A 23833-nucleotide genomic window follows, 5' to 3' on the forward strand; every position below is an offset into this window, starting at 1 on the left:
CCAGCCATATGGATACTATTAAATCTTGACAGCAGTTAAAATACACTAAGCACATTTAACTTCTTCACAGTAATGGGACTGGCAGTGTGGGCATTCAACATTAACTGAGAACTGTCTTGGTGGTTGTGGGCACATTAGACAATAAAAACAGTGGGATATTGTTGTGGATTCGGGTTTAAAGACTCATTACGTAATGTTCTGACTTTAAAACTAAAGATTGCGTTTCTGACTTGTTGGGTCACACAATGACATTGATCATGTGTATTTGTGGAGCCGCTGCTGCCCAGAAAGCACACAATAAAAGTTTTTCATCCGGGACACTGCGTGACATTGCAGCAGAGTTTCGCTCCACGCTAGAAAACGCAATGGCTGTTTTGAACATGCAACGTTGCTGATTCAGCAAAGATACACAATAAGCATAAAAGAGATAAAGGAACAAAACGAGAGTCATTGAAAGATTGTTTTTTGCTGGCTGAAGAAAGCTAACAGGTCTGGTAGGCTGCAAGCTGAATGCCGTGTTGGAACGCGTGATGATTGGGAAAATGGCAAAAGTTCTGTCATGTGTCTTTAACTGTTACATTAGAAATATCTGGCTTTGGATTTTATAACATAGAAAGAAAAGAAGCACAAGTTGAGGAATACACAGTTAATCTATTATATTAAAGCTGTCAGGGCCAACTTATCTGTCATTGGTTTCAGTCCTCCACAGATGGATATTTTCAACACTGTTGCACAGGCATGCAGTCCTCCAATAGGATAAGTTGGTATGTTTGCACACAATTAGCTTGAGCTCTGAGGTGCCCATGATAACTAGTGTCTCGTTGCTGACAGAAAAGGAGTATGCATGAGAAGCTCAGACAACAGCTACACTGGACAATTATTTGTCATTAGGCATTTAATCCACCATAAAGCACATTTTTAACCTTAGTTTTTTTGCTTCACAGAGCAAAGCTAAAACCCCAACAAAAGCACCAACACAACCACTAGAAACCCAAAGTTCAGATTACTGGATTTTTTTTCTAATTCTGCCCCCAAGTGGCAGTGAAATGTGGCATGAAGTACAGGGGCATTTGCAAAACCTCAATAATGAGATATCATTTATGTCAAAAGCTTCACAGCTAAAAACATCGAACAGGTAAGTTAGAGACAGAAACCATCTCAAATAATGCTTTTTATTAAATTTAGAAAAAAAAGAAGGGCTCATCTGCATTGGACAGCTTACCTATGTTGTTGAAGAGAAAAGCAACTTCAGTGTCACTTGGAAGACTTTTGTTTTCCATCATAGTTACATCTGAACACATGCCAACCTTTATTCTTGTTTTCTGTTTTCACCTATCCCAGATTCTTCTTACATCTTCATATTATTTTTTTTATTATTAAGGTATATTCACATGCCATGGCCTGTTCTTGCATCACGTAATAAGTTTAATCCTCCATTTCTCAGGTACACTCTAAAACGTCTCAGATAACAGCATCTGCAATCCCAAATACTCCACTTTCTTCTTGTAAGTCACCATTTCAACAGTGCTCTTCTTTCACACATGTCTTTGGGTAACATGTCCATTCCCCAGCGTAGAGGACCAGCATAGAAAATGGTTTAGTCCAACTAAATGAATTCATGCAATCAGTTGAATATCATAGTTTTTTTTAAATAAAATACTGTCTTTTTACTGTATGTGCTAAAAAAAATATAAAATGGGAATTGTTACATGTACATCATTCTGTTGTATGAGTATTTAGTTTGATTGTGCAGGCCCAGATTCTAGTGGTTTTCCTACTCCAGGGAAATTAACATGTTTCCCCAACGTTTCTGGTGCTGGATGAGCAACACTTAATCACATTGTTGTGTGTGTTATTTGAGCTTGTGTGTGTCATTCGTCCATGTGTGTATAAGATGGCATCATTCCCTCTATTAGTATTAGCGATCTGTTCAGTCATTTGTCTAATAAAAATCGGCTAATGTGTCAGGGCCTCCTTTCCTTTTTCTTGGCTGCTAAAACACACTGGTAAAGAATGGTTGTGAAGCTTCACAACCATCATACTAGGAGAGTATGATTTAGTCCCAGACAGGGAAGGTCACTTTGGACATGTTTGCATGTAAACAGTACTTGTCTCAGCTGACTGGAGGCTGAAAAAAGAAAGAACAGACTGCAGATCTTTGGGGCAGAAAGCACAGTCTGATGCTGTGATATTGTTACACATACACATGCATGGTCAGAGATCCTTGATGGCAGACCAACAGAGGCAGGTGGGAACCCCAGGATTCGGTAATGGGACAGTCCTGATAGATCTCTTTGCTGACAGCCTGCAGTGTTTTCCCGAATGAGAGGCCAAGAGCAGCAGGGGTTGAATGGGTTTTAAATCACCTGTGCAGTCTTTATCCCTCTGCCTTCATGCATCCTCTTTTCATCATGCTGTAATAGAGAGAGAGTTGCTCCATATGAATCAGAATGCCAGCTCATCATGCTCCTAACGTTACAGTAATGGCTTTTGTTTCCTTATTTAATTGTTCAGCCATGTCATACTTAACACAATAGAGCACAGTAATATGTACCAATGTGTGTTTAGAATTTAATAATGCACATGCTAAAATCTGCAAGGAGAGAATGAATAAAAGTTGCGTGGTAGTTTTTTACCTGGTTTTTTAAAAGGCAAATTTTTTTAGAACCATAAAATCCAAGAGTAATCCCCAGTGAATTAACAGGGTAAGAAGCCCCTCTTCCATTGTAAAACAAGAAGAAATGGATCTGGAAGGAGTTTTTGGATGAGTGTTCCTACAAAGATGAACTTTAATTAGAACTTTCTGGGGATAAAGATGTATGATGGATTTTGTTTTCGTATTTTTGCATATGTTTACCAGGTCCCATAGAGATCTGTCGATACGTTTTAACTTAGAGGAAGTGGTTAGTATCAATTCATTCCTGTTATTTGACGGCCGTGATTTAATCATGACAAGCACTTCACAAGAAATGCAACGCTGAGGTATAAAAGCAAGAGTCTAATGAGCCTGGCAAGGCTGATTATCAGTAAAGATGCAACTGAGGAGCTCTTTGGTGAAAATGGTTTTAAACAACATTTCTCAGCTTTTTGAGTACCTGAAATCTTCAAGGTCTTTTGGGCTAATTAGGGTGAAATACCAACTTGTCCATCACTCTCCTTATCTTCACAACCAGGGAGCTCAAGGAGAGCCAAGTCACTTTCAAGTTTGTTACTGCACAGTTCTGCATAACTTGTTTCATCTCAAAAGCAAAAAAAAAAAAAAAAAAGTTTATTAATATTCTTAGTTAGTGTTACTTAACCTGGAAATGTTTGTATTAATATTTAAAACATTGCAAAATGTAGAAGTGCACCCCTGCAGTTAGCAGGGACTCTTTCCAGCTGAAGGATCCTGCAGGGTAACAAATTTATGCCAACACAACACCTTCAACTGTGATGCTGACTGAAGAATTAACATGCCCTGATGTTTTATTGCTAAAAGCTAACATTTGCACCATTTTGGTGCAGTTTCGCTATCTCTAAGTGAGATTGGCTTGTACACATCACATTAAAGGCAGGGTGGAAAAACTGATTAAGTCACATTTTGAAAACCTAAATCCAGAAGTCCAAACCCCTTTCTTTAGAGTTCCCCCCAAGCCATGCCTTCAAAGCACAGAAACACACAATGCTTGTTCCTCAGGGTTGAGGCAGGTTGGACAAATGGCAATTGAGTTTGATTGACACATAACCATCCAACTGTTTAGAAAGGGCCAGATAACATGATTGGATGGATGGCGCTTATTCAGCCCTGTCTATTCCACAGTTGAATACATTTATTTATTTTTGTGTGAAAGCATTTAATTACTTGGCTGCTGTTGGAGTCTGAAGGGGATTTTGAAGCAATCTATGTCACAAGGGGGTAGTGTTCAGACCCAAGGAACAGACTGGAAACCAGAGTGGAGGAATGATTTTTATTACTGTGCAGGTTTTGTCCAGAGAGTTTTGCTGAGCGGTGGGCAGGCAAACAGAGAGACTGAGGTCAGGTGTGCAGGCAAAGGCAGGCGTGACGCAGGACTGGGTGAGGTGGTCGTACAAAGAAACACTGAAGGGAAAAAGGAGCAGACGGGATTGTCTGTGAAGAGCAAAAAGCATTTATTTGACAGGAATCTTAAACTAGACAAAACTCTCTGATTAACCAAGACCAGATACCAATAGATGGTGTGAACAATCTGGCGTCGACTGCAGGATGAACTCAGGAAGATATACAGCTGGTGTGATGGGTTAATGAGTAATGAATGTTAATGAATGTAATCAAATAGAATTAATTATTTTTGCGTGACGTGAAAAACTTTGCAATTTACATCCCACCCTGTAATCCAGAGCGGGACCAGTGGCGGATTTGGCTGTTCATTGTGACTATAGGTGGAGTCATGCAGGTGTCCTCTCTGCTCCTCTGACTGGCTGCAGCTGCAGCTGGACCAGACTGAGTGCTTTAAGACGGGGAGAGACTCTCGTTCCTGACAATAACTTTACAATATGCGCTTTACAGTCAGTCGCCAAAACACCAGGAAAGTCTCCAATAATCCTGTCATACTGTATGTCTATACTGCAAAAAATCTTAAAGAGGGGTTTGATATTCTATTTCTATTGCAGACATTTCGATGGCCCACTGCCAGCAGGTTGGATGGAAACGAGATGTTGGAGATCCAAGTTTACAATTACAGCAAAGTCTTTTCAAACAGGTGAGTTTCTGCAGTCTGCCTTAAATCTCTTTTAAAACAACATCACTCAGTTTATGGTCCCTTTATCATTAGTTTCAATATGGTCAGCGTAATCAGGAACCCTAGGCAACGTGAATATATGCAAATGGTTTATCAACATCCGTTTCAAACACAGCATTTAGTGAACTTATATTTCTGTGCCATTATCCAACACTTTGGATTAAATATATGGTTTATTTATACATTTTGAAGGAACCATCAATAATAAGCCCATCTTCAATGCATAACTCTCAGTAAGGAGTTAGGATGTCAAAGCCTAACCAAAAAGGAAGGGGAACGGTGAATGAATACTGGGCCAGTATGGTCTAAAACCTTTCCACCTTTCTTCTATTCCTGTATCAGGACCTTGTAAGTGGTGCAGTAATGCACTGACGTCAGGACATTTTCAGCATATCTAAGAGACACCTTGGGAATAAGAACATGCCTCAGACCAGCAAATAGCATTTTAGAGTCAACTGCTTTAGGTTTCAGAGCCCATACTGCATTTCTGTCACAGACTGTGACCCGTTCAGACTGACACAAGGTGCATGTTTTTCAGGTAAGAGAGAATAGGCTTGATTTTCCTGAGATTTTTCTTAAATGGATTAAAATGTCTGTGTAACACATTGCAGAACACAGAGTTGGCAATGAATCAGTGTGGTAAAGGGAATGAAATAGCAGTTCAGTAATTGCTACATTTGTCACCTCAGCTGTCCAGACAATCAAATGATGAAAAACAGACATCGTATAGTGGACCTTACAACTGAGATCTCACTTCTTTTTCTTTTCAGTTATGATGCCTGACTAAAATCACCCCAGTGATGGTTTTTGGTTTCAGTCAGAATGACTATTATATCCATTCCAAACTGTTTCCAAAGTATAATACAATCATATTGTTTCATTCAGGAAATCAAGGCAGAGTTAAACATGCACATGACAACATCTTTCTCTGATGCTGTTTACCTTCTGTAAAATTATAAAATGTGCTGTAAGTAGTTTTTTATTTTCTGACATTTCCTCCAGAATTCTGTGGAAAATTTTTAAAATTACAAGAGCATGCAGGACTGGTCCCAAGTTGTGTTGGTAACTACTGATCTCAGAGAAATATTATTAACTTTATATTACTTAGTTGAAGTCAAATTAATTTCTGTCAGCCTTTTGCACACTTTGACCCACATTTATTATATATTATGTATGCCAGCAAAAGTTGCCGTGACAGAGCTGGACCTTGAAAAGCATTAGTCGAATAGAAAAAACGCACATTAACCACAAAGCAAAGCAATCTATACTCTGCTACTGATAATTTTAAATATTGTGAAGCCTTCACTGCAGAATTTTATCAATGTATCTTTCTCAAAAATAAGATTAAAAGCAGAAGATATAATGTGATATGTGTTTCGGTTCTTACTCTCTTAAGTTTTCCTTCACTTCTGTAGCTGCAGTGGTTGTGTGTTGCCTTCTGAGGGCTGAGTACAGGTGACCTTTACACAGTGCTGTATCTTCGAACATCCTGATGCTATGCAGATGGACTGCTGATGCTCTCTAAAACTTTTATTTCAGGTTGACATATATTCAAAGGCTAAAGGCCATGGACATCTTGTGCACCTCCTCTGTCCAAAAGCAGATTGTTCCAACTTTTTTGTTCTTTTTTTTTGACATGGTGTTGATTGATCTACAAGATTTCATCACTCAAACAAGAATCACAACTTGTATGCTTGTCTTTCTGCGTATGCCCGGGAATAATACATGTGCGTGCTTCACTGTCTCGATACTCTATCTGTGTGACCTTTTCACATCTGCCAAGTGTGATTGTAGCTGTTTGTGAATGTGTGTACTGTATCTGGTGACTCATTTCTCATCCACTCACAGAGACACAGAGCTAAAATGTCTGTGACAGGTGTGCAGACAGATGTTATAACAACTCTGCATCATTGTGGCTCTCAGCTGTCATCAAGATTTCAGTGGTGCCTTTCTGTGAAGAAGTAAAAAAAGAAAAAAAAAAAAAACAGGGTAAAAATACAAAAGACTTCATAGCCAGCATGATTATTTGAATGGAAGTGATTGTTTTATCCTCCCTGAGCCACCACCTTCTCATGGTGGAGGGGTCTGTGTGTCCTAAAGATCCTAGCACCTATGGTGTTGTGTGGGCTTTGTGCACCTGGTAGGGTCACCCATGGCAAACAGGTGTCTAGGGGAGGGACAAGTCTAAGTGCAGCTCAAAGACCCATATGATGATGACGACCATGGGTGGAAATGTTCTTATCTGCGGTAGGAGCGTTAGGGGTCGGGTGTAATGTGAGCTGGGCGGCAGCACGAGGTGGGGACCATGGCGGTCCGATCCTTGGCTGCAGAAACTGGCTCTAGGGACGTGGAATGTCACCTCTCTGGTGGGGAAAGAGCTTGAGCTTGTGCGCGAGGTTGAGCGGTTCCGGCTAGATATAGTTGGACTCACCTCGACGCATGGCTTGGGCTCTAGAAGCAGTACCCTCGAGAGGGGCTGGACCTTCTTCCACTCTAGTTGCTCATGGTGAGAGGCGCCGAGCAGGTGTGTGCATTCTCATTTGCTACGATTGGTGCCTGGACGTCGAGGTTACCCTGGTGGACGAAAGGGTAGCTTCCCTCCACCTTCGGGTGGGGGGACGGGTCCTGACTGTTGTTTATGCTAGTCGAATCTTGGATTGAGGAGGAGCAGTGTGGTTTTCGTCCTGGTCGTGGAACAGTGGACCAGCTCTATATCCTCTTTGGGCTCCTGGAGGGGGCATGGGAGTTTGTCCAACCAATCTACATGTCCTCTATAAAGGATGGGATGGCAGTGGCTCAGGTGGTAGAGCTTTTGGTCTACTATTCGAGTCCTGCTCCTTTACGCTGCTGCAGCCCCAAGGAGAACACGATTGTTCTATGTGGGCCGGTCCCAAGCCTGGAGAGTGTTGCATCAGGAAGGGCATCTGGCACATTCTCCTGTGCGATGATTCGCAGTGGTGACTCCTTGAGAGGGACAAGCCGAAAGGAAACAACAACAACATGATTCTATAAATGACCACATCAGGCACAAGATATCTCAATGAGATGAAAAACATCTGCAGTGACTTACAAAGAACTGTTAATATGAATAAAAAGAGTGGCTGTTGTGGAGGGATTGTTTGGTTTGGAGCGACACTCAGGTTGACAGATGTCATACAAACAAAGAGGCTGGAAACATACAGGTAAAGGTATTGACAGGTGTATGAAAGGAGGGAGAATGTTTAAGGTAGAGTTGGTACCTGACTTATAGCTAAAAATCAACATTGAACTCTTTAAATAAATACAGAGATGAAAATGTACCAGAAAACAATCTAAATTAAATGCACATAGCCTTTAAAGAAACATTAAAAAAGGATTTTCTAATACAAAAAAACAAGCAGAAAGCAACCTGAATTTAGAAACACAAAGAACAAAAAAAGAGACAAATTGCAAATAAAATGACTAAATCTGGACCAAAGATATAAAACGATATTAGATACACAGCATGATGTATGACTGCAGAGAAATACAAAATTCCTTTAAAAAGTTACCCATAACTCGACCATGAAGGCGAATCGTCCCATAAAACAAGTCACGTGACAAAACTGAAACTTAAAGCAAGTTAAGTTAGATACAAATAAAATTACCAAAACATGATGCAAAAAAACGATGACACTAAAAAAGAAAAACAAATGTTGAGGGCCTTTTACATGCATGTTTTTGTTTTTTTTCCTGACTGTGACACAGGAAGACAACATCTCCCCTGTTTGTCCTGGATGTTCCTTCGACCATAAATGAAGGCATCAGTAACACCACACTAACTTTAATCAGATTTTCTCTCTGTTGTGTCAAAATAATGAGTTAAAAATATATCAAATGGAGTCTTAATAAAACAATTGTTTTTTACTTCATGCAAAATGCAAAAAAAAGAAAAAAGAAGAAAATAATCAACATTCAATTCAAACACCAAAAAGCTTAGTTGCAGATGTACAGAAGTGAAACTTACTCTGCAGCAAACGTGTGTACTCACACAGACTTACTCAAGCGTGCAAAGACACACACATAAGCAGCACATGACACACATTCAAATGGGTTAATAATTCAATGTGAGTCATAGCTGCTTGTTCTCACACCTGCTTCATATATCCACAGGCAATTTTATTACCATGATAACTGATCTACTTCTTCTCTAAGTACCAACACATTGTAAGGCCCGTGTGTCACACCCTGCGACCGTATGTATGATCACATTACCACAACACAAGGAGGAGGCAGTGATGCATGAAGGCCTCTGTACTGTAAGGACATATGCACTGCGTTTAAATGTTTGTCTTCCATTTTGCCTGAGAGATAGCCTTTCATATGCTGCACCCCATTGCACTGTGTTGGTGTGTGTTGAAGCTGTTTGGAGATCATAGATTGGTTAGTCAGTGTTGTCAACCAGAGGTCAGGGATCCCTATGGGATATATATAACCCATGCATACACATCACATCTGCTGTGAGGTGTCAAATGCAATTACACTACACAAAATGGAATAACACAACCAAACACACCAACAACAAAAAGAAGGACATAAGAAAGAAAACAGAACGAAACAGAGGGGAAAAATCTAACTATATAACAGTAAAAACCCAATATTCACTGTAGAGTTATCTAGGAAATTGCGCCCCTGAGTAGAGTAAAATTTTATTATTTCTTATCATCCTGGAATGTTAACTTACAATGAAGAAATTCATCATAAGACAGCAGATGAGTGGAAGAATTTGTTCCAAATGTTGCATATCTAGGTCAAAAAATCTCCTCCATCTCAGAAACCACCAATGAAAATGCAAGTTGCCAGCCAGCACCTGCTCCTTGTTCTGCGGCTGATAAGGGGAAGTGCAAATGAGAGGAGAACTGGAAATGTACAGGTCATTATCTAAAGTTTTGATTCACCTTCAAGGAGACAGATGGCATTGAACTACCAGTATGCACTAAATTTATTGCACGAAGTAACTGGTTTAAAAAGCGTACTTATGATGCTTGTAAAGGATGTGGCTCCGTGTGTGATTAAGATGCACTGTGCTTGTCAAAGACTCAAGTACTGAACTGTCAGATTATGGACTCACTCGTGAAAATTGTCAATAAGTCAAGAAGAGTGCTTTGTAAATGTGTTTCTTCTAATCTCAGTGTTGCTGCAGGAGAAGAGGGCACTACATTACTGCACCACTCTGATGTCTGACAACTTAAATGTGGAACAGTGTTGTCGTGTGCTGGAATCGTGCTCATCTATATGGAAGTTTTTACTGCTCGAAAAGCACACAGAGCTACTGCAGCATGACAATGCCTGGGTCACCTGAACAATATTCACTGAGCTAAACTAACTTAGCAGTTATATGCAGGGTAGCTGTTCATCAGTTGTATCATGGTCCCTAAAACAACATGATATCTGTGGGTGCAGCAGGGCTGACCCATTAGAATTAAACCTCAGAGTTCTTTTGCACTCAACACACACACTTCAAGAAGCAAAAGTCCAGAAACCAGTGCTGCTTTCTGTCGTCTTAGTGGTAAAAAACTAAAAATTACACAAAGTTTGTTTCTTCAAAACAAACTGAAATGCAGTTCAGGTCAAAAGACTACGTTGCTCCAAGATCCAGTGGCTTAAGTTCTTCTTTTCTATTGGTTTTTCAGTCCAACAGCCAATTGATTTAGCAACCTAGATGTCACCAGTAAGTGGTCAAGATATTCTCAATTATACTGCAACACAGAAGTTTAACATATAAAAATAAAATTTCACAAAGCTATGATAACTGAACATTAAATAATGATCAAAGAAAAATGGCTAAAATGACACCAATTATTTAGTTAAGCATAATTATTAGCTTTCCCTACTGATCATCTAAAAGATGGCTCGAACTCAAGAGAAAGGTTGTCTTTTGGAGCTTTATGTCCTTTGCTTTAAAGCCCTCAGAGATGAATGAAGGTTATTTAAATAAGATCAGTCAGCAAGCTGATTGGTCTCATCCAGGTGAGGTGTTTCATTCATGGGACTTAAACCAGATTCTGCTCAGAGTGAATTCCTTTCTGCAGAAGCTCAGATTCAAACACACATTTCACAAGGAGCAAAATGTTGCACTTTACTTATCTTCTGCTATTCTCTACCTTTTCTTTATTCTTTTGTGAATAATTTCCGTATGTTATATAGTTTTGTTATTTTATTCCATTATATCTTTAAAATTGCAATTAAATTTTCATTCATTCATTCATTTTCCGAACCGCTTATTCCAATTCAGGGTCGCGGGGAAACTGGAGCCTATCCCAGCCGGCTTTGGGCGACAGGCAGGGTACACCCTGGACAGCTCGCCAGTCCATCGCAGGGCCACACAGAGAGACGAACAACCACACTCACGCTCACTCCTAGGGGCAATTTAAAGTGACCAATTAACCTATCATGCATGTGTTTGGATGGTGGGAGGAAGCCGGAGTACCCGGAGAGAACCCACGCATACATGGGGAGAACATGCAAACTCCACACAGAAAGGCCACTGACCAAACCAGCCAAGGATCGAACCAGCAACCTTCTTGCTGTGAGGCCACAGTGCTAACCACTGTGCCACTGTGCAGCCCACAATTAAATTTTATGACATCCAATTTCTTCTACAGGGAGATAAGAGAAACTCTGAGACATTCTCTTATTCCCTTCCTAAGGCTCTGTTTATTTATTTTTTCTAGTTTTTACAAACTATATTTCACCCACAGGACTTAGAGTACAATTTGGGGCAAAGCAATGAGATTTTTCTTAATGCTACAAGCAAAGTTCCTCCATGGTATAATTGTGACCCAGAGAGCCCACTAAAAGAATCCAAAACAAACATAAACGAAAATTCAAGCAATTCAACTTAAACAGACGTTTTTGTGTCTACATCTTTGGTACTCAGAGAATAATTCACTGTAATTTTCATCATAATGAAAGTTAAACTTGTAAAAGATTGTGGTGATGGATTGGGACAAAGTTCTTTCTATCTTATAAATTTGACTACAATCTCTGCAGTACATCAGTCCAGTCTAGAATCTGTTATCCAGGCTGCAGATTCTTGGTGCTGTAGTTACCTGTACAGCTTGCTTGAGATTGAAGGGATCTGTAATGAAGAACTTTAATCTATAATTCAGGCTGCTGTTGTTTAGATAGTGGTTGCTTTCCAGCTGAAAGAATGGCGATGCAATCCCTTTCATATTGGTAAAATGTCTGGGCAATACACCAAACCCTGCATTGCACCTATCGCTAGCTGGTGTGTTAGTGCAGGTGTAAAGTGCTGCATTTACAGACTGCAAATATGCAGTGTAATAAAAACTATAAATACTTAATGAGTGTTTGTTAATTGGTGAATATCCAGATTGTCGTGCATTGTAACAACCTTCAATCTGTGTGAGGTGAAATGGCGACAAGTGCAACATTTAGTCTAATTAGGTCATTTACAAACCTCTACATTTTCAAATTAACTCCAGAGTTGGCTGATAAGGTAAAATGGTAAAACATATCAACTCAGGTTTAGACAGAAAATTGCTTTATTGAAAATTTAGACAGTTGACTTGTCTTTTATTTGAAAGGACCTTTATCTGAGCTATTGCTCAGAATGCATATCTCATTGTGCTGCGATCAGCAACTACAGCAAAAACCACCTTCCAGTCTTTAAAAACCACATAATCTGTGGTAATGTTGTGGTGCACTAATGGACATCCATCTGTTATACGCAATTCAAGGAGCAACCCTCTTCTTTTTTTCTTCCTTTTCCTCTCTTTCCTAAAGGGAAGTTTGCTTTTGAAATGCAGATCACAGTGCTTGTATGCAAGTCTTGGTGAGGGTTTTGTCCTGCGATGGTACATGGCTGCGCTGCGGCAGGAAAAAGCACTTTGCCTGTGGTCATAACAGCATTAAGAGTGAATAAACTACATCACACTCAGACTGGTAAGACATGTCGGTGAATACTGACAGACAAAACCCTGCTCTATAATTTTTGCGTAGTTCTGAAATGTTCCTGTGCTCCTCTGAGTGTGTATGAAAGGAAAAAATACTGCTGCATTCAAAAGATATCCACTGCGTCATTGAACACAAAGAAAGACATGTGATTGGCTTTTATCACCAACTGGGGCATTGCTTGGCAACATCATTCACACAGACACACACCACTGGTCATCACTATTATCTCACACTGTCACAAGAAGCTGTAGAACATTTCAACTCTGTTTGAACTCTTGAGATATTTTACATTTCAAAGTTGTGCTCACCTCTTCTTAAGTTAACCTTGGCAAGATGTTCTGTCATAGTTACAGCCTGATTTATGTAAGAAACTTGTGGATCACAAGCTGAAAGGGAGGGGAGCTGTGAATTATGAAGGAGATGAAAGTAAATTGTTTGTCAATAATGAATGCAACCTTTTGAAATGCTAAAGTGGGCCAGAACATGATAGGGTCCGCTCAGTTCAATTATTCAGCACTTGTACACAGGTTACAATAGCTGAAAGGAAATGACAGGGCATTTGTTTTTGTTAGCGGCAATGGGTATATTGATAACCCACCTCTGTAGTGGAAATAGTTGATTATACTGCAGTGGGTCACATTTATCTGGGTATTTTTCAGAAATGTATGTCGTCACGGAAAAAGGTTTTTACTGCACAAAGACATTAAAATCTTCTCTAGGTTTATTCTTTAGTCACATCACAGTCAGGTGTGTAGCATGGAGTGCAGAGTTATGTCAGTGAGACTGAAAGAAACACACCTTTACAGAGAAAGCATCTGCCACCAATCATCCCTTACCTTAAACCCACCTAGCACAAGTCTGTTGAAAAGGTGTTAAAAAGTTGTTGAAAAAACAGCCTGTTATTGCAAAGTTAAAGGTGAAAAGAAATCTTTTTCATGATGTAGAAAAGAGATTTATATTAACAAAATACCTCCGCTGTCCCTAGTCGCGTGTTCCAGTGAAAGGTTGTAGAGCATGTCCGAAAGCACTCCGCTTTCCATCAGAAAAAGAGAAGTAAATTTCACAACCTCCAAAAAAAAAAACAAAGAGAATGCATACATTACTAGAACATGTGGACATGCACCACTGAGCTGAAGATCTAATCAGCAGCTCTCTAACTATGAGACAAAAGTAGTAACCCACTACACCACCATGCAGTGGGCCAAATTGTAAAAGGTGAGGACATTTTCTTTTACATGGAAAAGACTTCCTCTTAAGGTTTTTTCAGCAAATCAGTGATTAGAAAATAAACAATTCACAGATTACATTGACACACATGTCAGAGCTCAGCTAAATCAGTGTTGCCAATTTGGCACTTTATTTTTCAGACACCTCCATAGACTTTATTTAAAAAAAAAAAAGCAACTAGTGAAGATTCAAGGGACTTTTTCTGGTGTTGAGTGTTTCCGAATCTGACATCAAGGCATATATTCTTCACTCTTTTCAAGAATCCCTGTGTACCACCATAGGCCCCTTCCCCATCCAAAAGTGCTCACTACAGAGCAGTTTCAGGTCCCTGCTGCATACAGACCTCCATGACCAGACTGGAGCATGTACAACTGCCACTGGCTGATTCTGCCCAGGCTTATCTTCAGATTTAGTGCCTGGAAGTGAAGAATGTGGACAAAAAACATAAAAAAGTAAAAAGTACTGTAAGATAGATAGACAGATAGACAGATAGATAGATAGATAGATAGATAGATAGATAGATAGATAGATAGATAGATAGATAGATAGATAGATAGATAGATTTTTAAGGCTTCGTGGGCCCAGATTGGCCTTATCTTGCCATAAACACAATCTCCATGGATGTCTGGCATCTGGTGGGAAAAACTATAAAACTAGCGATTCAAAATGAACTCAAACTCGGGAAGTTTCAATGTACCTCATTATCAGGTTTTGAAGTGATGCTGACACATGAAGCTTGCTTACTGGAGGTGGAATACATCAGCACGGCTCCAGAGGAAAGCACAGTGTAGGTGAGGACAAGAGGAAGAGATATAGTGGGATTACTTCCACAGAGTGAGAAGAAAACAGGCTCTCTGCTTTTATTAGCCCTCTGATGAGAAGATACCTGGCTTTGTTGTTAATCTTTGCTCATGAATTTAATGAGAAAGTATTCGGTGTTTCTCATATTAAGGTGCAGGTGTGCTTTTGTGCTCTGTGTTTGTATTGTGTTTGTGTGCACTGCACTCATTCATTCACATCCGACTGTCAGCTCCTGTAGTCCTGCTGGGAAGCTCACATTGTTAGCAGCGGTCCCTGAAGATTTTTTTCAGTGTGTGTGTGTGCGCGTTGGATTATTAGTTGCTTGCACGTGTTTTATATTTTCTCTCCTTGCAAATTTGTGTTCAGAGAGATATTTCTCGCTCTACATCCCGTAAATGGGTGGTAAATGCGTGGCATCCTGTATGATGGTGTGAAAGCTAAATATGAAATACGGCTAATAATATAAATACAGCTTTACTTTCTGTTCATGCATTATGTGCCGTGTGTGATGTGTCGTGTCAGAGGTATGTCGAGATGTCCATCGAGATTATGGGTGAAATGATATATGATTATGGCTCAGTGTTAGTGAAACTAGATTGTCTTTATGTGACTGCATACAGCACAAGGTTATGAAGGAAACTCTTTAAATTATTCACTAATTCTTATTGGCTGCTCTAATGGGGACTGTACTGGGTTTCTTCCCACCGTTATACTCAAAGAAGGATCCTTGAGCAGCAGTGAGAATATCTGCATCAACTGCAGTCTTTGTCCTCGGTTATCTTCATTTAGGTCCAGTTTTTAGATTCATTTGCTATTTTAACCCTTTAAGGTCCTGGTCAACCATTTGGTAGAGGTAAATTTGCAGTGACTGATGATTTTTTTTTTTTTTTTTTTTTTTTTTTAAAGTAGAAATAAACATGCCTGAGCCATTTCTAGCAATTGGTTTGGGTATGTAAAACCTAAACTAAGCATTTGTTACACTACATCACTATTGTTTCAAAATTCAACCATTTCACTGTTGTTACATTATTATTGACTTCTTCTTTTTAACATCTCGATTATTTGTTCTGTTTAATCTTGTCCAAAATAAATGGGAAAAACATCTGTCTCTGGCCCTTTTGTTAATGTGAAAGTTAAAGAGTTAAATATTTTTATGATATGTTTTCAGTTTGTTTGGCTCCTTTTGTTTTACTTCTTTTTACCCCCATACTATCGGAGATGCAGGTTTTGTTTTTTAGCTTGGAAGTTGCTGCGTTCATTTGTTGTTTTTACTTTGTTTCATATTTTTAGACATGCTTTGCCCCAGAAAACCAGCATGTATGTCACGTAAGTTTTTTTTTTTTTGCATGATAGAACTTAGAAAAATTGCCTTCGTGACTTCAGATGCACACTTCATTCACACACAATGACTTAATTTTCCAGCCTTTTGTTGCACATTCCCCTTTTTTAAAATTAGGCTTGTGTATACATACGCTCCACATTTCTCGGGCCACCATAGTGTCCCAGGCCTGAGAAACTGTATACTACATCTTTTTTTTGTTCAGCTAGGAGTATCACATAACAACTGGAGGAAGCTCAGAAAAAAGACAGGATACAAGATGTTGCTAAATTAGCCTTTGTTAGCAGGCACGGAAGTGTGAACGTTCAGGAGTGCCATTTAACAAGAGTTATATAACCCTTTCATTAAATTTACATAAGGAAAAAAAAAAAACAAACTAAAAAAACAAAAACAAAAATAAAAACATTTATCATATTTAGTGTTGGACATTATGCTTTTACGATAAATTGGTTTTGTTAGAAGTTTATTTAAAATATTGCAGAAAGAGTGGCGTAGGTTCAAATACAGATAAAGGCCAGAGCTTCTTTCCTCAACATATTTTATCTTCAAATACTTTCTTTAAAATACTATTCCAGTTTATTATAACGCACGTTCACATAATCACAGTCGAAAAAAGGAAAGGAAAAGTTTTATATGCAAACTCCATGTAACAGCCGACTTTGTCAAAGAGAATGAATAACTTAGTCATTCTGCAAGAAGTGAAAGAGGGCTTTATGAGGCTTCATCTATTTAGTAACTTGCCCTTGGAACTGCTGATAAAAGTATCAGAAAAGGTGCTGATCATTTCTGGAATGTGTTGAAATCTTTCAACACACAACTAAAATCTGATTCCTTTGTTTATTGTTTGTTTTTGACAGAATCACAAGTAGTTTGAGTTTTAATAAAGAATTTTCTAAATTTTGGTTTCGGTGGAGAGCTGTGTTCATGCAACACGAGATTACACCTTGCATTGATATTTAATCAAATTTGACCTTTGCCAGCATGTATTTAAAAAAGTTTTCCAAAATATCTAAATGGCAAAAGAAAATCTTATGAAATATAATATAGAGTTATAATGTAGACCAGTGTCATCAAATGTTACTCAGTTTCCACCAACAGACACAATTATAGCATTGCAAATTTTCATATCTTCAGCAAAACAAGAATGATTAAAAAGTTCCATTATGAAGTTTTCAGATGTTGTAAATTCATATGTTTTAATTTCAAGTGTTATATATTATATATTATGTAAATTCCATATGCTGTTGAATTCACATAATTAGTGAAACATTCAGCACAGAACCATCTGTTTATAACTTTATCACCATCACCTCCACACTGAGAAATGAATCCCAGATGTCTCTGGTGAACAGACAATTCAGTTTGTCTGTATTTATCAGTGTAATTGGCAAAGACAAAAACGTGACAATGACTTGAAAAATTACTGAAAAAAATATCACAAATGCCTCCATATTGATTTCTTTTTGACACTGTGCTTCTCTGTGGATGTTTTCCTGCAGACTGGTTGGGACTTTCTGTATGGTTCTTCAGAAAGTAGCTGAAGAGGGACACCTGGAGCTGACCGATACGCTCATTGATGATAACAACACATCAATAAAGGTAAGATGCCCTGCATGGTGTGTTTAGAATATCGCAGGTGTTAAAAGGTGGGTCATTTTCTTTTAAACCCTGCATACCTTAAGATGATATAATACATATGTCAGATAAACATTAAAACCTCTCTCAATCTCTCAACTTGTATGACTCTGGTTGTTCATTATTATTATTATTATTATTATTATTATTATTATTATTATTATCATGTGTACTAATTTCTAGGGGAAAAAAAAGAATAATAAAGAAAAACTCTTACAATAACTTATAACAGAAGTCAGGAATGTTTAAATTAACCAAATGGGATAAATTTTGGGTTAATTATCCTTTCATCATCAGAATTAACTAAGACTGATAATATAAAGGGAAATTCCAGTAAGATGCACTCATAAGAGGAAACAAATATAAAAATAATGGAGAAATAAATCTTGCTTTCCACATTTAACTGTCCCAGAAGTGTAACAGTGATCATTTGGCCGTTGAAGTTCCCAGCATTAAAGGACCTCCCATCAACAAAAGTCTGATGGAAATACAGCACTATGATAGAAACATCAGCGAATTCAGGCCCTCAGCATTACCAAAGCTCAAGACTTTCTCTGTTGATTTTAAGTCATGTTCAGAAGAGCTCTACTGAGAGCAACTCTGAAGTAAGAAGGATTTCAAGGATGATCCTGTGGTGAAAATATAAAATTAGAGTTAATATGTATGAGAATGAGGATGGCTGATGGAGCTCAAAGCTGTAAAATGTAAAACAACCGCAGGGTGCAGGGTTGTGTTGGTGGAGCTGGAAGCACTAGTGTGTTGTTTCTGAAATGATGACACACTGCAAAGAAGTGCTCTGTGGTTGAAACACATGCACCTATCTGCACAATGTGTACACAATATACTGTGTACACATATATTCCAAAAACACATATAACACATATATTCCAAAAACACTCTTACTAAGAAGAGTCTCATTATTTTATATCCATGTAGTCAAAAGAGATAAAACTAAATCACGCATTACCTGAAAGCATCACTCTACATACAACTCTGCATCCGTGCTGTTGCCATAGTAACAAATGTAACTCCTGGTGGACTACTATGCCTTGCTAGGATGTATTGTAAGGAGAGGAGCGTTAAGCAGAGACAGATGGAGGAGAGACGGAGCAAGCCCCACGTTTATTTTCTCCTCATCTGTCTTTGTCAGAGGAATAAATTGGTTACTCTGCAATAAACATCAGGTCGTCATCAGGAGGATAGTATTTGTCCAAGCATGGCTCTAAAGGAGACACTGCAGACAAACCACTGTGCCACCCAAGTTTTTGCCCCGTATTAAAGTGTCACTCTGAGTTTCCCCGGGAAAACAAATGATTTATTATCATGCTAAGTTCGTTTCCAGGCCTTAAATGTGTTAATTGAATCATCAAATACAAGCAAACCTGTCACAACAAAGCAAAACTAAGCAGCACAGCCATGCTAGAACATCCATGTGGCTGTATTACAATGAGCAATTTTCTGAATACATTACATTACTTAAATTGTTTTTAGAAAGCCAATTTCCCTTTGATCATGTGGAATAATAAAACCCTGCATATGTGCATAAGTGGCAAACGTATGTGTAAAGCCAGAAGTGCAGCTGAACTTTAAAGAAAATCAGCTGTAACTCAGTTCAGAAGAATTTCTGCATTTTTCTCTGAGTGACAATGGTCTGAAATTTCCTCCATTTGAACAATTTGTTTCACCTCCTTGATTCTGTATCATTTTCCAACCCAGTGAGCACAAAAAACATTGCTGTCTCACGTATTCATGACTTTCCAATTTCATTTAAAAGTCCATTATGATAAATATTTGTTCTGTGGGTCATAAAGAAAAAAAAAGCAGGGCAGCAACTCATGTGCAGTGGTTGTTTAATCCGCTGAAATCACCTTTATCTAACTTAATCCTTTTATTACATTGATGATTTAGGGTCATATTCATGCAGATATATAGAAAGTCTGAAGGTTTTACAAAAAGCATGTCTAGCAGCACTGTTTTCCAGTTGGAGACAAGAATATGATTCATGGGTGAGGTCATTTTTTTTCTGTTTAGTGGTCATTTAAGTTTAATTTTCACAAAACTGATGTTAGTTTCATTAACTTCTTGTTTTGTGGCTAGAAAAAGGTCATGGTTGGCTCAAAATTAACCCTTTTATAATGCAGATGTAGAAACTAAAGGGCACCAAGTTTCTTATTATCTTACTGTAAAAATCTTCTCAAAGGTTATTAATGCTGTGTAGTTAAGGTTGGGGTCTAACAGAATAAGTTTTATAAAAATAAAACCTAATGAAGAGTAACAGAACTGTTCTGCAAGCATACTTCTATGAAACTGAAGAACGATCAAACGAATGAAGATCAGAAGCAATTGTACACTACATATGGAATAAATGTTTCCTATTCTACAAAACTTTCCTACAAAAGCCATGATATGGATGCACTATAATTCAGTCCCTGGCTAAGATGGTAGAAACCTTCCAGAATAGCAAAGGCTTTCAGATCCAGAGTTGAAACTTTACTCCACCATATACATATGTACAAAAAAAAAATCAATGACAGCTTCTTTTATCAAGTTGAGCAGCAATAACAAGCAAAATCTATAGCAGTCTCAGGAGACTAATTTGCACAGTCCAAACTAAAGTTTAGTGACCATCCTCAACTTGTGTGCATTTATTCATCTATTTCTTTTCCGTAAACCAATGCAGGCTCACAGCTGGAGCTTATCCCAGCTGCTTTCAGGCAAGAGACATCGTACTCCCTGGACAGGTCGCCAATCCATCTCAGACAGAGACAAAAAGAAAACTATCACTGACACACTTACTCCGCCCATGTAGGTTTTATTATATAACCCTGACAGCGTTTCAGGCTAAACTCAACCAGGACGTAACAAAGATTCCTTTTTAAATGATGTCACATTATAATAATAGTATGCTATAAATGACTTAATACAAACCTTCCTATGTGTGAGAATCTTTGATATGTTAAAAGTAACCCTTGAAAATGGCCTTAACTCCAACATTGACATGCTCATGTGAAGCATATTTTCACACATTGCTTATGGGGCAGGACTGTACAGGGTGTGAAGACATGGCCGGTATCGTTTAAGTTGGGTGATTTGTTAATATGGTAGCATTCCCAACATTAGTGGGAAAAAGACTGAACATAGCAAAGTTACAAGGAGAGACTGTTAGAGGTTGAAAAAAAAAAACAGTAGTAATTTTGGTTAAAAAAAAAAAAAAAAAAAAAAAAAGAAGGAACTTTTAATAACAGCTCTTTTTACATATTTTATTTATTTTTTTCTTCTTCTTCTTTTTTCCAAACTTGAACTTCTTGGGCTTTATCTAAACCTTTGGCTGGTAGTGAAGCTATCATGATACAGTATCTACAGTTTATAGTTGCATCATATGTTTATTCAGCGAAAACATAAGAAGACTCAGATTCCAGCATAATGTTTGACACCTTTAATTATCAAAAATGTGTCTGTATTTATTTTTTTTCCATGTGCTTTAAAACTAAGTGATACTTCTTCAAATACCTTTCATTAATTCTTCTTTTATTTTAAGACCAGTGTCAACATAGAGATCAGATATCAGCCGATGGATGGCACAGTAGGATCATGGAGTGATGGGGAGTTCCTGGATGTTCCTGACGACCGTGATGGGATGTTTGCCTTTGAAACAGACAGCTTGCTGTCTGGACAGAGCCACGGGTCAGGGACCTCCCCTGGACGATCTTTACAGGGGTCTATTCCAACCTTCAGAAAGTGAGTCAAACATTTTTTTTCTACACATCAAACAGTAAAGTGCTGCAGTAAAGTGTGATGCTGTTGGTTTACCTTTGAAATATTTAGTTTGACTTGACAGCAAAAGCAAGATGTGTAGTTTTAATTAGGCCCTTAAGCTTTTAGGAGGCTATTAGCTGTTTTATATATATATATATATATATATATATATATATATATATATATATGGCAATGGTTATTATATTGTCAATATTTTGGAAAGTTCCTGCTACAAGTTGTAAGATTTTTTGCGCAGGATGTGAAACAGACATTGGGAAGGTTCTGTATTTAGTTTTTCACTGTACTTAGTTCAGTATATGTGCTGCTCACATTGGTTCAAGGAAACAGTTGAGAAATCCAAAACACTGCAAGACCAGTGAAATGTAGAGTAAAAAAACTATAAGCATCTTTGTCTCGGCTGGCTGCTTTTTGAGCTGCTGCATGGTTGTTTTATTCTTGAGGTATTTTGCTGAATAGTACATGAAATCATCTGTGGGTGGTATTGATTTTCACTGAGACTATCTGCACAGTCAGATCCATAAACCCATCATTATGGTGCACGTCGCATAAGCATGTGAATAAAAGGGATGCAAGTGTGCATCTACACGCTGCCATGCAGACATCTTTGTTTATGTACGTGAACTCTGAAAATATTTCCACATGCTGTTTTACAGCATGAAATTAAAAAGACATTTGTATCCTTGGAAAAACAAAAGATTTGAAGTAGGAGAGCGTGCTATGGCTGTTACACAACGATAAAGACAAAAGAGCACTGTTGTAGATAAATTATGTAAAAAGGTTTGAAAACAGGAAGAAAGTTACTAAATGAAGACAAACTTTAAATATGCAGCACACATGCCTCATTATTAATGAAAAAACATGTATTGTATCTTTGTCTGTCTGAATTTTCTGTTGTTTGAACAAGCTTGGTCATATTGAAGCTGTTATTCACTTTGCAGATGGTGCAGGAGTGATTCTGTCTTGAGAAACTTTACTGAATGAGAAGCTGATTAAAAAATGTCAAGCCCCACCACCAAACCCTGCACTAATCTCTCATTTAAATAGTCATCCCACTTTTTATCATTACCATTTTAATCCTGAGTTATTGGCCGCAAAAGTGTTTCTCTGGTTGAGGTGTTCTCAGAATGAAGCTATTTCGTTGTGTATTGGATTCTGATGCTTTGTCCTTATTCCAGTAATGAGGTGTGAGTGTGCAGGAGATGATAACTTGAAATGGCTCTCTCATTTCTCTGGAAAGGAATAAGACCAGAAAGAGGAGGGAAATATTTTAGCCTCGAGGTATATTTTCAACAGACTGCTTTTGGGATTGTTTAACGTTGACACGACAGTGTACCTCAGTAATTCAAATGCACTTGATAATGTAGTTTATCCATGATAACATTAAAACTTTACTTAATCAGAGTTTAAACATAAAAACAGTGGCGGTTTATTTCTGTGTCTTATCAGAGGAAGAGATTTAAGGCCTGTTCTGAGTTTAATTACAAATGAGTGGAAGAACAAACAGACAAACCCACCCACTGCTGACTATTCCTGTTATGTCAACTGCAGCCCAAAGGTCAGTCATAGCTCTAAAAGACGTCTTTATTCACATTAGACATTTCACATTGAATTTAGGGCTCAAATATAATAATCTTCACAGCATTACTACAGAGATATCTGGCTTATTAAAACTCTTAACTAAGTGAAATTGCACCCACCCCTTCCACCACCTCTGCTCTGCCGTCCCCAACAAGGTGTCTTTGCCTGCAGAATGATTTATGGCAGCACCCATAAAGCATTTTGTGCTATCGGCAATACCACAATAAGCCAGCTTTGCAGGGGTTCGTTATTACTAACTAATAAATCACCTCAGGTGTGGTTTTACTGCCCGTAAAGCTGATCTGGTGAACAGTGCATGCAGGATCACACATGACGGCTATGGATTTGGTAGTTAAGCAGTCTTTTGACCTACAGTCAAAAGAATTAATGGAAATAAAAGACTGATGCTGTGAAATGGAAAGGTGCACTCTGTTGCAATGTACAAAAGAAAATGTGAGTTTAAAAAAAATGAATTATTTCATAATTTATTTGGCTCTGCTCCAATCATTTGTCTAGAATCATGGTGTGCTGCATTTGCAATGTCAAATCAGCTTTGTGTGATACTAATCTTCAAAAAAAGTCTGTTTTAAGTGAATGTTTATTTGTGATATTTAGCATAATTTTGTGTCAAATATGAAATTAATTGTTGCTCCGTCGTGGATAATTCAAGTGTCCTCAAAGACAGCAGTGGTGTCAGATGGCGATGGTGATTTATTACCCTACAGTCTTTGGTCCAGATGTTGATGGGTGTTTTATCTTCCTCATCCTTTTCTCAATGCTG

At 38.2% G+C, this 23833-nt stretch overlaps 1 protein-coding gene across 1 annotated transcript in view; it reads left to right on the plus strand.

Annotated features, from left to right (window-relative positions):
* The window catches only part of otofa (otoferlin a), a gene marked incomplete at both ends in the record, with an annotated part of 88889 nt that overhangs the window by 21383 nt on the left and 43673 nt on the right, over window positions 1–23833 (plus strand). Inside the window, 3 exons of the mRNA XM_079255090.1 lie at window positions 4630–4718; window positions 17562–17661; window positions 21236–21435. Of these exons, the coding sequence (XP_079111216.1) occupies window positions 4630–4718; window positions 17562–17661; window positions 21236–21435 (389 nt within the window). The remainder of the gene's footprint in view (window positions 1–4629; window positions 4719–17561; window positions 17662–21235; window positions 21436–23833) is intronic.

The sequence above is a fragment of the Telmatherina bonti genome (genome assembly GCF_933228915.1).
Source record: "Telmatherina bonti genome assembly, chromosome: 16".
Classification (NCBI taxonomy): Eukaryota; Metazoa; Chordata; class Actinopteri; order Atheriniformes; family Telmatherinidae; genus Telmatherina; species Telmatherina bonti.